This window comes from Bos taurus, chromosome 1, assembly GCF_002263795.3.
Source record: "Bos taurus isolate L1 Dominette 01449 registration number 42190680 breed Hereford chromosome 1, ARS-UCD2.0, whole genome shotgun sequence".
NCBI lineage: Eukaryota > Metazoa > Chordata > Mammalia > Artiodactyla > Bovidae > Bos > Bos taurus.
This window is the reverse complement of record NC_037328.1, coordinates 2,027,543-2,045,519: the sequence shown is the minus strand read 5'-3', so window position 1 is coordinate 2,045,519 and position 17,977 is coordinate 2,027,543. Positions and strand designations below refer to the sequence as shown.

General features: G+C 43.6%; 1 protein-coding gene across 3 annotated transcripts; it reads right to left on the bottom strand.

Moving 5' to 3' along the window:
* Positions 1–13,457: 13,457 nt before the first annotated feature.
* On the bottom strand, positions 13,458–17,908 carry DNAJC28 (DnaJ heat shock protein family (Hsp40) member C28). 3 transcript variants are annotated; one of them, XM_002684586.7, is made up of 2 exons: positions 17,613–17,908; positions 13,458–16,670 (listed from the first exon to the last, which is right to left on the bottom strand). In XM_002684586.7, exon 2 carries the CDS (start codon positions 16,618–16,620, stop codon positions 15,478–15,480), a length of 1,143 nt encoding a protein of 380 aa, XP_002684632.3. In that variant the 5' UTR covers positions 16,621–16,670; positions 17,613–17,908; the 3' UTR covers positions 13,458–15,477. The 3 variants fall into 3 exon arrangements, with proteins under 3 accessions (XP_002684632.3, XP_059745999.1, XP_024849377.1); XM_059890016.1 differs by lacking the exon at positions 17,613–17,908 and adding an exon at positions 17,436–17,568; XM_024993609.2 differs by lacking the exon at positions 17,613–17,908 and adding an exon at positions 17,132–17,409.
* Between the last annotated feature and the right edge of the window lie 69 nt (positions 17,909–17,977).

Here is a 17,977-nt window from a genome sequence, read left to right as displayed (position 1 = left end):
TGAGTTCCATCCCTAGCTGGGGAACTAAGATCCCACAAACCGTCAAGTATGGCCAAATAATACTGTTTTTAAGTCTTGCTTCTTTTTTGATTATTGTATTAGGATCAGATTTGGCTGCAAGAAGCAGGGGGAAACAACCACAAAATAACACTAGCTTAAACAAAACTACCACACAATTGCACTCATCTCACATGCTAGTAAAGTAATGCTCAAAATTCTCCAAGCCAGGCTTCAGCAATATGTGAACCATGAACTTCCTGATGTTCAAGCTGGTTTTAGAAAAGGCAGAGGAACCAGAGATCAAATTGCCAACATCCGCTGGATCATGGAAAAAGCAAGAGAGTTCCAGAAAAACATCTATTTCTGCTTTATTGACTATGCCAAAGCCTTTGACTGTGTGGATCACAATAAACTGTGGAAAATCCTGAAAGAGATGGGAATACCAGACCACCTGACCTGCCTCTTGAGAAATTTGTATGCAGGTCAGGAAGCAACAGTTAGAACTGGATATGGAACAACAGACTGGTTCCAAATAGGAAAAGGAGTTCGTCAAGGCTGTATATTGTCACGCTGTTTATTTACCTTATATGCAGAGTACATCATGAGAAACGCTGGGCTGGAAGAAGCACAAGCTGGAATCAAGATTGCCGGGAGAAATATCAATAACTTCACATATGCAGATGACACCACCCTTAATGGCAGAAAGTGAAGAGGAACTCAAAAGCCTCTTGATGAAAGTGAAAGTAGAGAGTGAAAAAGTTGGCTTAAAGCTCAACATTCAGAAGACGAAGATCATGGCATCCGGTCCCACCACTTCATGGGAAATGGATGGGGAAACAGTGGAAACAGTGTCAGACTTTATTTTTCTGGGCTCCAAGATCACTGCAGATGGTGACTGCAGCCATGAAATTAAAAGACGCTTACTCCTTGGAAGGAAAGTTATGACCAACCTAGATAGTATATTCAAAAGCAGAGACATTACTTTGCCAACAAAGGTTCGTCTAGTCAAGGCTATGGTTTTTCCTGTGGTCATGTATGGATGTGAGAGTTGGACTGTGAAGAAGGCTGAGCGCCGAAGAATTGATGCTTTTGAACTGTGGTGTTGGAGAAGACTCTTGAGAGTCCCTTGGACTGCAAGGAGATCCAACCAGTCCATTCTGAAGGAGATCAGCCCTGGGATTTCTTTGGAAGGAATGATGCTAAAGCTGAAACTCCAGTACTTTGGCCACCTCATGCGAACAGTTGACTGCTGGGAGAGATTGGGGGCAGGAGGAGAAGGGGGATGACAGAGGATGAGATGGCTGGATGGCATCACTGACTCGATGGACGTGAGTCTGAGTGAACTCCGGGGGTTGGTGATGGACAGGGAGGCCTGGCGTGCTGCGATTCATGGGGTCGCAAAGAGTCAGACACAACTGAGCGACTGATCTGATCTGATCTGAAACAAAAATTGGTATTTCCCTCTCATGTTTAAGAAGTCCAAAGTTAGTCTAGAGCTGCTCTGGTACTTTATGGGGACAGATGGAGCCTCCTTATTCCAGCCAAGAAAGTCACCCATGTATTTATTTATGCTATCAAGTACATGGGCATTTGAAAGATACCAGCCTCCATTCCCAATGTCACCTCATGGTCTAAGAGAGCTGCTGGAGCTCTAGCCATTATGCTTACATTCCTACCAGCAGATGAGAGGACAAAGGGAACATGTATTCTCTTTAAGAAACTTTCCCAACGTTTATATATACCATTTCTGCTTTCATCCTGCTGACAAAAGCGTAGTCACCTAGCTACACTAAACTACAGGGGAAGCTGGAACATGCAGTTTCAGTACTGAGGAAAAAGGATGAAGAGATATTGGGGGACAAGTCAAAGCTTCTATCATGGTCTCAAATCTCATCACTGTTGAAAGTACTAAGTATTGTGAGATTCCCTGAGGGACTTACTTAGTGGTCTATTGGCTAAGACTCTGTGCTTCCAATGCAGGGAGCACAAATTTGATCTCTAGTTGGGGAACTGGATCCCACATGTCACCACTAAAGATCCTGCATGCTGCAACTAAGACCCAGAGCAGCCAAATAAATGAATGTTTAAAAAAAAAAAAAAATTTCCCGAGATTTTTAAACTTGATTACGGAGGAATATCTATGAGCAAAACACATATCTATGAAGATGTTACTGTTGACCTACCATTAAGATGCACATGCTTTGAGCTGCCTTCCCAGACATGAGAGGGGACTCACACTAATGCAGCTTGTTTCTCTATCATCCTGTAAGCTTTTACTTCACAGAGAGTCAAACATGTATAGAGCTTTCAAAAAATATAGGCATTTGAAAGCTATTGGGGTTAAATTACTAATGTCAACATTTCAGAGTTGCATTTCAAATGTACTGATTTAAATCTTTAGTAAAGTTGCATGAGTTTGAGCAAACTCCAGGAGATAGTGAAGGACAGGGAAGGCTGGCTTGCTGCAGTGCCTGGGGTCACAAAGAGTCAGACACCACTGAACGACTGAAAAACAAAAAGTTGCAAATCAGCTTTAAAAAAATCTCCACACATGCCCTGATCAGGTGGTATTCAATTCTGTAACTACCTAAGCATATGTTTTCTTAAATTCCTATTACCTTCCTAGATTCTGGAGTCTTTGTGACTTCAGAACCATTTTCAAGTTTGGGCCAGGACGAGTTCTAAAGGGCCTACTCCACCTAAACCTAGACAGGTAGAATCTAGTCCAGGTGGTTCAAGCCTACTAAGAGAAAGAAGCGATCTAGATTGTTCTTCACACCAGGTCCCGTGGGTTCTCGTTTGTTCTTCTTGAGGCTGCTTCATGAATTTACTCTGACGGATGGCGTTCATTTCCCATCTTTTAGAAATATACACCAAAGAGTACTGCAGGAGCTAGGTTGTGTAAAACATAGTGGACTTCTAAAACTATTGCCTTTCTGGGACTTCCCTGGTCGTCTAGTGCCTAAGACTCCAAGCTCCCAATGCAGGGGGCCCAGGTTTGACCCGTGGTTGGGGAACTAGGCTCTCATGTGCCTCGGATCAACTAAGCCTGCATGCTGCAATTAGAGTCTGTGTGCCATAACAGAACATCCCACATGCCGCAACTAAGACCTGACACAGGAAATAAGTAAATATAAAATATACACACACACAGTGGGACTTACCCAGCGGCCCAGCGGTCAAGAATGCACCTGCAATGCAAGAGACTTACAGGACACACGGGTTCTATCCCTGGGCTGGGAAGATCCCCTGGAGAAGGAAATGGCAACCCACTCCAGTGTTCTTGCCTGGTGATCCCCATGGACAGAGGAGCCTGGTAGGCTACAGTCCATGGGCTCACACAGTCAGACATGACTGAGCAACTAAACAAAAAGAACTCTCTCTATATATATTGTCTTTCACCATAAGCTTATTGGGTTGTGAAACAGAAAGACTTCATGTTAGTAAGTCCGTTAGAACGGTTGTATTTGGACTTAGAATTCGGATCAAATTCCTATGGACCTCAAGTGACCCTCTTCTGAAAGGATGGATATGCAGTGTCAGTCATCTGAGTAAAAGACAGCCCTTTTGGTTTTTGTTTTCTACAAAACTGAAACATTTACTGCCTACAACAATGAGAGGATCAGTACCAACATGAAGCATGGTACCGGTGTTTTGTTGTAGGTGAAAAGATGGTCTTTTAGAGTGGAAACAGGATACCAAAACTTGGCCATCATTTGATTCAAGCAGAAGAGGAAACATTTCTTTCTAAAGTGTAGACTCTGATGACACTGGATACATTTATCAGCTGGTTTTCTTTCAGTTACAAATAACAGAAAAAACAATGTCAAACTGGCTTTTCAGCATAGTAAAAAGAAAAAAAACTAGTTTTAGAACAGAAAAAAGAGGATATGATCTCAGTTTAAATAGAGATATGGCAGTGAGATAGGAAGGAGCCTCATAAGGGAAGGGATATACATATACATACACATATGATTCATGTTGTTGTACAGCAGAAACTAACACAGCATTGTAAAACAATTATACTCCGATTTTTAAAAAATGGAGGTAATGAGAAGTATGATACTCTCACAAATGAGTCATGCTTTTTTATGAGCCATGTTAAAATAATCACCTATACAGGAAGAGGTGGTGATGAAATAGTCCAAGTACTCTATGTCAGGGATATATTCAGACACCAGTGTTTAAAATACTGATATGGAGACAAATTCTTCAATGCTTTACGGAACAAAGAATGAGTCAGAAAAATATACAGTAGTATAAAAGTATAAGAAGTCATAAAGAAGTTAGGTAGGGGACTTCCTATGTGGTCCAGTGACTTGGACTCCATGCTCCCAGTGCAGGGAGCCCAGAATTCAATCCTGGTCAGGGAACTAGATTCAGCATGCCTCAACTAAGACCCAGTGCAGCCAAATAAATAAATATTAAAAAAAAAAAAAAAAGATAAAAGGCCTCTGGGAACAGTATAAGACCAGAGTGATGTCAAAATTAATAAATCATTTCAACATGTAATTTTTATAATATTTGTTGTTTAGTCACTCAGTCACGTCTGACTCTTTGCGACCCCATGGACTGTAGCCTGGACCCCATGTAGCCTGCCAGGCTCTTCTGTCCATGGGATTCTCCAGGCAAGAATACAGGAGTGGGTTGCCATTTTCCTCTCCAATTTTTATAATATAGATTGACTTTAATTATACTGGGAGGATAGCACATACAAAATGTTTTTAAAACAATGCTTATTGATGAATGAGACTACTGAGTTTCATGTATGTCTTCTCTATTAGTTATCTACTGCTATACAGCAGATTATCTTAAAACTTAGCAACTTAAAACATTTATTTATTTATTATCTTGTACAATTTTAAGACTCAGGAATCTGAGACAAGCTTAGCTGACTTGTTTCTGGCTCAGGATTCCTCACGAGATTATAATCAAACTGTCAGCTGGGGCTGCAAATACTGAATACTCGCCTAAGGCTCTGCTTCCCATAAAGCTCACTCACATGGCTGGTGGCTGGTAGCCTTGATTCCTGGATACGGGTGCCTGGATACGGGCGCCCTCTCCACAAGGCTGCCTCAAGACATGGCAACTGGCTTCACTCAGAGTGACTGATCTGAGAGAGACAGCAGGAAGCCTCTGGCCTCAGAAGAGACATAGCAGCACGTTTGCTCTATTCTGTTGGTCACACAGAGCATACCATGACGTTTGCGCCGTTGTGGGAGTGAGTGTGGGCTAAGTTGTTTCAGTTGTGTCTGGTTCTTTGCAATCCCATGGACTGTAGCCTGCCAGGCTCCTCTATCCATGGGATTCTCCAGACAAGAATACTAGAGTGCATTGCCATGCCCTCCTCCAGTTGATCTTCCCAACTCAAGGGACGACCGACCCTCCATCTCTTACACTTCCTGCGATGGCAGGCAGGTTCTTTACCACTAACACCACTTGGGAAGCCGATTGTGGGAGAATGCTACGCACACCAAAAAATGTGAATATCAGAAAGTGGGGATCTTTAGGGGTCGTCTTGGATGCTGGCTGTGATCTCCATTAATTTTTTTTTTGATCTCCATTAATTTAATTTTGGATTAATTATTACTAAAATAACATTTGCTGCTGCTGCTGCTAAGTCGCTTCAGTCATGTCCGACTCTGTGCGACCCCAGAGACGTCTGGCAGCCCACCAGGCTCCCCTGTCCCTGGGATTCTCCAGGCAAGAACACTGGAGTGGGTTGCCATTTCCTTCTCCAGTGCATGAAAGTGAAAAGTGAAAGTGAAGTCGCTCAGTCGTGTCCGACTCTCAGCGACCCCATGGACTGCAGCCTACCAGGCTTCTCCATCCATGTGATTTTCCAGGCAAGAGTACTGGAGTGGGGTGCCATTTACTTCTAAATTAAAAGGGATCTCAAAAAATAATAATAATAATAATAAATTTTTTAAACCAAAAATCAGGGAGGTGTCTGATTTCTGGTATACATTTGTCTTTAGCACTACAAATGCAAACTCCAACAGACACATAGTATTGGCAAGTCAAATGCCACAGGCCATGGTGCCATTGGTAACATTTTTCTAAAATGAAGTACAATTCTTGGTGAGTTCCCAAGAAAATGAAGTACAATTTTCACAGTAGTTGCTTTTATGGGGGGAAAAGATAAGTGTATTTAAAATCATGCAAAATTGGCATATTTATATGTAAAATATAATCCCATTTTAGGCTTCAATGACTATAAGCGAGTATTCACCCACATGAATGTCTGGTGGGATGTTTGAATGCTGAGCGGGACAAGGAACAATTCCTCATTTTGGTCAAGTACCCCATACACTGTGAAACACCTGGTGTCCCTGGCCCCATCTCTTAAGTGCCTGTGGTCAGGAATGATGTTTAAAATACTTAGCAACTAGGGTTGCATGGACTTACCAATCCAGCCAGCCAACATGACAAACTGGGCTTCCCAGGTGAAAGTGAAAGTTGCTCAGTCATGTCCGACTCTTTGCAACCCCAAGGACTGCATACTCCATGGAATTCCCCAGACCAGAATACTAGAATGGGTAGCCATTACCTTCTCCAGGGGATCTTCCCAATCCAGGGAATCAAACCCAGGTCTCCTGCATTGCACGCGGATTCTTTACCAGCTGAGTCATGTAAAGAATCCACCTGCCAATGCAGGGGATTCAGGTTTGATCCCTGGGTGAGAGGAAGATCCCCTGGAGAAGAACATGGCAACCCATTCCAGTATTCTTGCCTGAAAAATCCCATGGACACAGGAGCTTGGCAGGCCACAGTGCATGGCATCGCAGAGTCGGACATGACTGAGTGACTGAGCACACACACATAAATACACATAGCGTGACATACTGGTCCAAATGGGCTGCCTGTTCAGTTCAGTTCAGTTCAGTTGCTCAGTCATGTCCGACTCTTTGCAACCCCATGAACAGCACGCCAGGCCTCCCTGTCCATCACCAACCCCCAGAGTTTACTCAAACTCATGTCCATTGAGTCGGTGATGCCATCCAACCATCTCATCCTCTGTCGTCCCCATCTCCTCCTGCCTTCAATCTTTCCCAGCATCAGGGTCTTTTCAAATGAGTCAGTTCGTCAAATCAGGTGGACAAAGTATTGGAAGTTTCAGCTTCAGCATCAGTCCTTCAAATGAATATTCAAGACTGACTTCCTTTAGGATGGACTGGTTGGATCTCCTTGCTGTCCAAGTAGTGCCTCGCATCTTGTTGACTAAAGATTCTCCCCCAACTTTCCATAATGTCCTGTGGGGGGGCAGTAATGCCTCTGCGGAAAACCACTGATTTACAGCTGAGTAATTCTTGCCTGGAGAATCCCAGGGACAGAGGAGCCTAGTGGGCTGCCGTCTATGGGGCCGCACAGAGTCGGACACGACTGAAGCGACTTAGCAGCAGTAGCAGCAGCAAATCTGCGGAGAACCACTGATTTACTCCCTGCAAGAAACAGGGTCGAATACCTGTGGAGAAGATCCCCTGGCGAAGGAAATGGCAACCCACTCCAGTATTCTTGCCTGGGAAACCCCATGGACAAAGGAGCCTGGCGGGCTACATCCCATGGGGTCTCAAAGAGTCAGACACAACTGAGCACGTAGGCACGCTCACACGCCTGTCCCCCTCCAACATCCAGCATTTCATGTTCATCATCTCAAAGGCTTACAACTATCCTGCAAGTTGAGTCTGATGATATTCATTTGATAAGAGAAGACAGATAGATGCCTAGGAAGGTCTCATAGCTGGCGAGTGGAAAATCCTGGATCTGAATTCAAGTCTCTCGAACTCTGAAGCTCATTCATTTCGTCTCCCCTACATCACATTTCCTCTTGCTCACTGGTATTACAGGGAGTCAGGGAGGCAGGGACCTCAAGAAGAAGAATAATCCAGCTATAAAGCACACTGAATCCTACCTACTGTATAGCCAGGGAACTCTACTCAATATATATGTAGTATTGACCTATATGGAGAAAGAAATGGCAACTCACTCCAGTACCCTTGCCTGGAGAATCCCATGGACAGAGGAGCCTGGCAGGCTACAGTCCATGGGGTCGCAAAGAGTTGGACACAACTGAGCGACTCACACACACACACACACACACAAACACACACACACATATGAAGAAAGAAGCTAAAAAAAGAGTTGATATATGGGACTTCTCCGGTGGTCCAATGGCTAAGACTCTGAACTCCCAGTGCAGGGGGTCAGGGTTCGATCCCTGGTCAGGGAACTAGATCCCACATGCTGCAACTAAAGATCACGTATGCTGCAAGAACACCCAGTACAGTCAAATATTTATATATTTGGCTAAATAAAAGAGTTGATTTATGTCCATGTATAGCTGATTCACTTTGCTGTACAGCAGAAACTAACACATTGTAAAGCAACTGTACTCAAACAAAAATTTAAGAAAACAAACAAAAACCCCATTGAATCCAAGGTGGCTCCTGGGAACCTCAGTGTATGGAGTTCTAGAATCTTCTCTCAGGGACTTCCCTGGTGGTCCAGTGGCTAAGACTCCACACTCCCAATGCAGAGGGCCTGAGTTCAATCCCTGGTCAGGGAACTAGATTCCCACATGTTGCCACTAAGACCTGGTACAACCTAAATAACTAAATGTTAGAATTTTCACTCAGTAATGTGATCTGCTCCATCTCCTCCCTACCAACCCCAGAGCTCGGTGTGTGGGTAAGAACAGGGGTGTGGAATCAGACCAACTCTAGTCAGTCTGGATTCAAATCCCCAGCTCCGCCACTTTCTGGCTGTGTGCCAGGTTATTTAATCTGTGCCTTAGTTTCTCCATCTCTCAAAAAAGTTAATAATAGTACCTATGTTGTAGGACTGTTGTGAAGATTAAGTGAGTTAACGCAAGGAAGGTGTTCAACAAGCATGAGCTTCTGTTGCCTTCTCTGTCGCTCATAGCTTATGACTTGTTGTTACACCGTATCTCGTGCCTGCTTTGTGATAACTTCAGCTTGCATTTGCCCTCTCAATGCCTTGTGGTCTGTCTTTGTGTCACCTTGCACTGCTATTTATTTCCTTTGCTCAGTATTGATTAGTTCTGCTTTCCATGAGCGCATGCAGCAATCTCATGATGGCTTAACAGATGAGATAGAACTATATGTGTTGATTTGGAAAAATGTTGAAGATACATTAAAAGGCAGGTGAAGACGAAGATAATCCATGTATTTTTGAGAAAGCAATGGAGATACAGTGTGTGTCTATAAATCATATACAGTTGACCCTTCAATAACTCAGGGGTTGGGGTGCTGACTCACTGCAGTCAAAAATCCAAGCATACCTTTATAGCTGGCCCTCCATATCCTGGTTCCACATGCCAGTCTCAACCAACTTGGCTAGTGCAGTACTGTAGTACACATTTATTGGGGGAAAAACCTAAAACAGATAGAAATGAACCTACACAGGGCTTCCCTGGTGGCTCAGTGGTAAAGAATCCACCTGGCAATGCAGGAGACACGGTTTCAAACCCTGATCCAGGAAGGTCCCACATGCCATAGAGCAACTAAGCCTGTGAGCCACAACTACTGAACCCCCGTGCTGCAACTACTGAAGCACGTGAAACTCAAGCCTGCGCTCCACGAGAGAAGCCACTGCAGTGAGAAGCCCGCACACTGCAACCAGAGAACCGCCCCTGCCTGGCCACAGCTAGACGGAGTCCGCACACGGCAGCAGAGACCCAGCGCAACCAAAGTAGATAAACAAATTTAGAAAAGATACGTCAACCTGCACAGTTCAAACCTGTGTTGTTTAAGGGTCAACCAGGTACAGATTTTTTTTTCAAAGTGGACTTACCTGCTGGGCCAGTGATTAAGAATTCGCCTTCCAATGCAGAGGACACAGGTTGGGGAGCTAAGGTGTCACATGCCACGTAGCAACTAGGCCTGCACGGCACAACAAAGACCCAGCACAGACAAAAATTTCAAAATAAATTTTTGAAAGGATATTGTGGTAAGATAGCATCACTGACTCAATAGACATGAGTTTGAGCAAACTCTGGGAGATAGTGAAGGACAGGGAAGCCTGGTGTGCTGCAGTCCATGGTGCCACAGAGAGTCAGACACAACTTAGTGACTCAACAATTGTGGTGGCAGGGTAACACCCCCCCATATGTCCTAATCCCCAGAATCTCTGAATATTTTATGTTACACAGCAACGGAAAACTAAATTTGCAAGTGGAATAAGGTTGCTATTGACTGACTTTCTTTCAATTTTTATATTGGAGTATAGTTGTTTCACAGTGCTGTTTTATGATGATTCAGTTATACAGATATGAATATCCATTATTTTCAGATTCTTTCCCATATAGGTTATTACCTAACATTGAGTAGAATTCTCTGTGCTACACAGAAGGTCCTCGTTGGTTATTTTATATGCAGTAGTGTGTATGGGCTTCTCTGGTGGCTCAGACAGGAAAGAATCTGCCTGCTATGGGGGAGGCCTGGGTTCGATACCTAGGTTGGGAAGACCCCCTGGAGAAGGGAATGGCTACCCACTACAGTATTCTTGCCTGGAGAATTCCATGGACAGAGAAGACTGGTGGGTGATTGTCCATGGGATTGCAAAGAGTTGGACACGATTGAGTGACTGACACTTTCACTTTCACTGAGTTCAGTTCAGTTTAGTCGCTCAGTCATGTCCGACTCTTTGCGACCCCATGAATTGCAGCATGCCAGGCCTCCCTGTCCATCACCAACTCCCGGAGTTCACTCAGTCTCACGTCCATTGAGTCGGTGATGCCATCCAACCATCTCATCCTCTGTCATCCCCTTCTCCTCCTGCCCCCAATCCCTCCCAGCATCAGGGTCTTTTCCAGTGAGTCAACTCTTTGCATGAGGTGGGCAAAGTACTGGAGTTTCAGCTTTAGCATCATTCCTTCCAAAGAAATCCCAGGGCTGATCTCCTTCAGAATGGACTGGTTGGATCTCCTTGCAGTCCAAGGGACTCTCAAGGGTCTTCTCCAACACCACAGTTCAAAAGCATCCATTCTTCAGTGCTCAGCTTTCTTCACAGTCCAACTCTCATATCCATACATGACCACTGGAAAAACCATAGCCTTGACTAGATGGACCTTTGTTGGCAAAGTAATGTCTCTGCTTTTGAATATGCTATCTAGTTTGGTCATAACTTTCCTTCCAAGGAGTAAGTGTCTTTTAATTTCATGGCTGCAATCACTATCTGCAGTGATTTTGGAGCCCAAAAATATAAAGTCTGACACTGTTTCCCCATCTATTTCCTATGAAGTGGTGGGACTGGGTGCCATAATCTTTGTTTTCTGAATGTTGAGCTTTAAGCCAACTTTTTCACTCTCCTCTTTCACTTTCATCAAGAGGCTTTTTAGTTCCTCTTCACTTTCTGCCATTAAGGGTGGTGTCATCTGCATATGTGAGGTTATTGATATTTCTCCCGGCAATCTTGATTCCAGCTTGTGCTTCTTCCAGCCCAGCGTTTCTCATGATGTACTCTGCATAGAAGTTAAATAAGCAGGGTGACAATATACAGCCTTGACGAACTCCTTTTCCTATTTGGAACCAGTCTGTTGTTCCAAGTCCAGTTCTAACTGTTGCTTCCTGACCTGCATATAGGTTTCTCAAGAGGCAGGTCAAGTGGTCTGGTATTCCCATCTCTTTCAGAATTTTCCACAGTTTACTGTGATCCACACAGTTGGATTCTTCACTTTCACTAGTGTGTATATATTAAACTGACTTTAAAATGGGGGAGATTATGCTGAGTGAACTGGGTGGAGCCAGGGTTACCACGTGAGTGTGTGCCAAGTGCCTTCAGTCATGTCCGACTCTGTGCAACCCCATGGACTGTAGCCCGCCAGGCTCCTCTGTCCATGAGATTCTCCAGGCAACAATATTGGAGGGGGTTGCCATGCCCTCCTCCAGGGGATCTTCCCCACCCAGGGATTGAACCCATGTCTCTTACATCCTCCTGTATTGGCAGGCAGGTTCTTTACCACTGGAGCCACTTAGGAAGCCCAGGGTCACCACAAAGGTCCCAAAAAGCAGAAGAGGAAGAGTCAGAGTGATGAGACATGAGAAGGACTCCACCTGCCCTTGCTGGCTTTGAAGAAGAAGAAAGGGCTATAAGCCAGGGATACAGGCAGCCTCTAGAAGCTGGAAAAGGCAAGGAGTCGGATTCTTCCCTAGAACCGCGGGAGGAATGAAGCCCTGCTCGCACTTTAATGCTAGCCCAGTGGGATCCACCTTTGGGGGTAAGGGGTCCTTTTGTAGCACCTCGCCCCAGTCACTGGGATTTCTGAGAATCCAGATGGTGGGATGGTGGATTGCCTTGTATGACTTCAGTAACTGTAGTTGAATTAATAAAACTTTGTTGAAAACAGGAAAGGCAGTACTTCTGGGAACAGGCAAATAAGCAGGAGTTGTGCCTGAGGGGTACTGGAAATGTCCTGGAAGGTGGCTGAGGCCCAGGGATGGGTATCCAGGCAGTTAGTATAACAGGGAAGTATGGCCCCAGTCATACAGACAAGGCCAGAGGGGACTCCCATCTCTGGGAGGGGTACCGCCAAGAGTAGGGCTACAGCCTGGGAGCACCGTGAAGAGAATGAACGACAGTGCAGTGGTATGGACAACAAGGTCCTACTGTATAGCACAGAGAACTACATTCAACATCCTGGGATAAATCACAATGGAAAAGAATATTAAAAAGCACATATATATGTTTAACTGAATCACTTTGCTGTGCAGCAGAAATTGACACAACCTGGTAAATCAACTATACTTCAATTAAATAAACAAACAAACCCAACAAAGACTTTATTACCCTACATGGGAGTGTTAGATTTTGTGGACTTGTTGCTCAGTTTACATTACACTGAGAAATCTGATTAACCTCAATTATTCAAAGAACCAAATGTAACTGGCTTATCACTAAATTAACAAATTAAAGGGCCAGAGTTACTCAAAGTGAAAAAAAAAAATGCAATCATTCTGTCAAGGAACTTAAAACTATAGTCCTGAGGGACCAGACTACTGACTGAGGCCAAACTCGGGCACACAGAACAAGGACATGGAGACAAAAGGCACTTGTGATCTACTCGCGGGGCTGGGCCAGGGTCTTCGTCGTACAGTTTGAAGAAAGGAGCCATGAAAAGGCTGGGAATCAGACAAGAGTCTGATATGTGCCTATTAATGAGTTAAGAGATCTCAATAAATTATTACTACATCTGAAAAGCTGACAGTTACATGATGAAAAACCAACAGAAAAAGGTCAATGCTCCATCAAAACAGAGCCTAAGTTCAGATTCTGATTCCACAAATGCCAATGAACTGGCCCACATTTTTTTTCTGGCCTGGAAGTTACTTCAGTAAGTGACCCTGTTTGTACATAGTGAACTTGCTTTCTTAGCAAGAAGAGTCCATGTCTGTCAGTTTTGACATCATCAAGCAAGAAGATAAAAAAACATCCAGATGGTCAGACAAAAACATGTTTATTATTACTGTTAGCTGTTTAGACAACACTGCACCATTGAATAATCATTAAGTTTACTGATTAAATTTATTAATATAGACATTTACAAACATAAAGTGCTGTGCTGAAATTAGGAATTACTAGAGTTTTCTGATAACCTTACCTTCTCATTAGCTAATATGAAAAAAGATTTCCTTGGACTTCCCTGGTGGTTCAGTGGGTAAGAATCCACCTGCCAATGCAGGGGACATAGGTTCGATTTCTGGTCCAGGAAGATTCCACATGCCATGGAGCAACGAAGCCCATGCACCACAACTACTGAGCATATGCTCTAGACCCCATGAGCTGCAACTACTGAGCCCACACACCACAACTACTGCAGTCCACGCATCCTAGAGCCCGCGCTCTGCAACGAGAAGTCACCACGATGAGAAGCCTGAGCCCCACAGTGAATAGCCCCTGCTCACCGCAAGTAGAGAAAGCCTGCAAGCAGCAATGAAGACCCAGCAAACCAAAAATAAAAACGGTTTCCTTTATGTATGTTCTTGTAATGTGATTAGGTAAGTGAAAGTGAAAGTCACTCACTTGTGTCCATCTCTTTGTGACCCTATGGTCTATACAGAATACTGGAGTGGGTAGCCTGTTCCTTCTCCAGGGGATCTTCCTGACCCAGGAATCAAACCAAGGTCTCCTGCATTGCAGGCGGATTCTTTACCAACTGAGCTATCAGGGAAGCCCCATAATTAGGTATCATGTATTGTAATTAGGTGCCATGTATCTAATATTTAACAAGATTCACAGAAGCATCACCTTATAAAATGTTTTAGAGCAACAGCATTTATTATAAAGCTCTTATTTCACACCGGTCACAATTGTATATAGAGTAATAGATCATTGCAGAAGCTAGTGATAACTTATTCAACAAAATAATCACATATTATACCCATTAATGCCCCATCATCTAAGCACAAGGTCTGAAATTTCCTTCTGAAGATGTAATTTTACTTATCTATCACATACTTTACAAAATCACTTGTTCTTCCAAAATCAGAGGGGCAAGTGACATGCTTCTGAGACACTTCCATAGTACAGCACTCTGAATTAAATAAGGAAACAGACCAGCTTCTTTTGACAAGTCTAGTTGCCCAATTCTGTGAATAAGGCAATTACACAGATCTTAAAAAGTCAGATCAGTCTGAGAGTGGATGGGACACAGTCTCATGGATGTCAATCTCTTCTCATTTGCCAAAGGTGCAAGTGAGCACAAAATTCTGACATCTTGTAGTTGCTTATTAAAGGGTTCCTAACACAGGAAATTGGATCCCTAAGACTGTAAACTGATATATTACTCTCATTGAAAAAGCCTCTGAGAAGTGTAATACAAGAGAGGCTTCAGATAGGCTTCTGTAAAACATTTTGACTCTGATTAGAAATGAAGCCATAAGTGAAACTTTGTTTCCATTGAACCCACCTCTGAGAGGTCAGAAAATAAACTCTTTAAAGTGGACATTGGAGTCTATTTCTAGAATAGCTAAATCAGTTAGCTTGGCTGATGGATCTTTGCTGCCAATGGCTCATGAAGTTAGCGTGAAGTACAACCTAGATGTTTGGTGGTTTCTTTATTCAGTACCCACAGAGAAGGCCTTTATAAAAAAAAAAGAAGAGAAGAGTGCTGTAAGTCCATTACACTAATTTCCTGTCGTAATATTTCCAACCATATAGAGAATGTTCCAAAAGTCTTAGACTAGTTTTGTGCTTTAATAAACTCAAGTGTCAGTATTAAATTGTTTCCTCTTGTCTTGCTATGTCTTCAGAACAAAGCTGGTTGAATATTTCTCGGACTCAGTTTGTTTCTTACAGTTCTCTCACTCACTTACACATCACTGGAGATGTGGGTCGTTTTGTGAAAAGTACAGAGGTGCACAGTTCTCAGACTCTTGTGTTATAGAAAGAAACCTCAGCCTCTATGTGTGTTAATATTACTGAAAATTATTTGGGGCAGTACTGTGAACATTGAGATGGTCATATTTTAATAAATTTCCACACATTCATCCAGTTAAAGAAAACTGTCTTAACTCCAGGTGTTTTCTCTCCTTCTCCCGGATCAGTGTTATTTGGGTTTTTATTTGTGATTTCTTTTATTTTTATAAGGGTTGTGTATATTTCCTGGGTTCTGGCAATTTCTTTCTGTGCATCAAAATGGACCTTCTGCCTAGTCAGGAGGGGAACAATTAAATTAAAATCATTAATTCGCTTATTTAGCTTTTTGATGTCTTCTTGAAACTGCTCACAAACTTGGTTCCACTGTTTCTGTTCGGCTGATGTCATTGGATTCCCAAGTTTTTTCCTTGATGCTAAAATTGCCTCTCTGAGTTGATCAATGGTATCCTTTATTTCCTTTTGCATTAGGATCCATTCTGGTTGGTATCCATTATCTATCAATATTCTGTTCAGGTTGTGAGTCATAGGATCAATATATGAACAGCCAGAAAATTTTTTCAGAGGTTTTCCTTTCCCACTGAGATTGTCAAAGTCTCCTTTTGCCATTGATTCCTGAATGAGATCCTCCACCAAACGCTCTATTGCCCGAGTTATCTTTCGTTCCTTACTGTGTCTTACATCTTTAACAGTGACACTGTCAGTGAAATACTGGCTTTGCAGTTTCTGCTTTTGGTATTCCATCACTTGTTCAGTTGCACGGTCTGCTCTAAACTGCCTGTACTGCTTCTCTCGTTGACTCGGAGTCCCAAAACCAATACCCTCAAAACTTAAGTAATGCCGGTGTTGGGGTGTTTTATATTTGAATTTTTCTTCTTCTTCTTCTGTGTCTTCAACTTTACTCTGTCTGGCATTTGTCTGTTCTATCACGTGGGAAAGTACCTTTCTGTAAGCTTCTTCAATCCTTATAAACGTTGCAGAATCAGCAGTACTAGAGCCACCATCTGGATGGTATTGCTTGGCAAGCTTACGAAAAGATTCCCTGACATCATCTGCAGAACAGCCTTCATCCAGATTCAGCAGCCCATAATATTCTCTTATATTCCTTTTGGATTTATGAGTTGACATCATTCTAGTTCTTATGACAACAAGATATGGACCCATTTTCATTCGATTAGGAATCACTGAAGCACTTCTCAGATGAGGTCTTAAGATCTGAGCCATCATCACATACGTTGTGTTCCTTATGGTACCCAGAGTTCTTCCTTAGCAATGATCTATAAAACAACAAATATAGGGTGAAAAAAGTTGTATTATCAGCTAAACTCATTATTTTCAGCAATATGGATGAGATTACGCATACAATAAGGGCAGTTCTTTCTAATGCTGCTGCTAAAATTCTCAGAGCTACGATTCATTTATGTTAGCAGAAAAATGGAAGTTGATGATGTCTTATATTAACATATTGCGATACGATCTAGATTCTACTCCTCACTAACTAACCCCAGGATGTTAGAGATGGCAAGTTCTCAGAGATCATCTAATCCAATCTTTTCGTTTTATGAGAAAATGCAGACCCAGAAGGTTAAGCAACATAACCAAATCCAATAACAAGGTGGAAGCAAAATGGTTAGGGTTAGGGCACAATAAGCCTCTTGTTTAATTGTCTGTATCCCCAGCAGATCATGAATTTCATCGGCACCATTACATCTTTAGTAGAATGTATCATTGTCTTTACCGTCCCAAGGAGTCTTCTCACGAGGAGACATGTGAAATAATAGAGCACACGCCAAAGTATGTATCTAGTCTGACACTAAATTCAATAGAATCAAATGTGCAAAAAAGATTTTAAGCTCTGCAGCTTGTTAGGAAGGAGCTATTCGCTCCAAGTCGAAAAACCAAGATGAAAGGGTGAGCCCCCTCAACACGTTAACTATTATTTTTAAAACGCACGATACAGAAGAGGAAGGCAGTCTTGTACGAAAGTAATGGCAATGAAATGCTCGAAGTGGTTTCATTGAAAACAGGACTTTGATGTATACATGCTAAAACTGAGTTCCCGGGGACTCCAATTTCTGGACAGTTGGGATCGAGGACTTTCAGGTTTAACTGGGACTTCGGTGATGGTGCCCATGGTGGCCGTCCCGCGGGAGCCGTCAGTCCCGACGCTGGACACGACACGCCCCGCCCCGCCCCGCCCCGCCCCGCCTCCTACTCACCTCAGACGCGGCTCAGCGGCTCCCACTACCAAGCTGAGCCTCTGCGCGTGCGTGCGCCATCTGCCCTTCGCTCCACAGGCGTCTCCGTTGGAGGCCCGCGGCAAGCTCCGCCGCTGGGCTAGACCATCTGCGTTTTACACAGAGGGAACCCTCGGGGTGCGGCGGGCAGTATTATACCTAATAGGGACAGATGTCCTACCTTACCAGAGAACCCCAGAATTTCCTTTAGGCCCTAGTCTTCTCAAGAGGACTAGAGCCCTTTCGGGAGGCCCCACCCCGTCCGGGGCACCAGCTCCACCTCCGCCCCCACCTGGAGCGGAAGATGGGTCGATTGAGCGGGATTCTGGGAGATGTAGTTCTCCCGG

What these genes read in the sequence shown, in the direction of transcription:
- DNAJC28 (XM_002684586.7), bottom strand. Translation starts at nt 16,620, where the DNA reads ATGATGGCTCAGATCTTAAGACCTCATCTGAGAAGTGCTTCAGTGATT.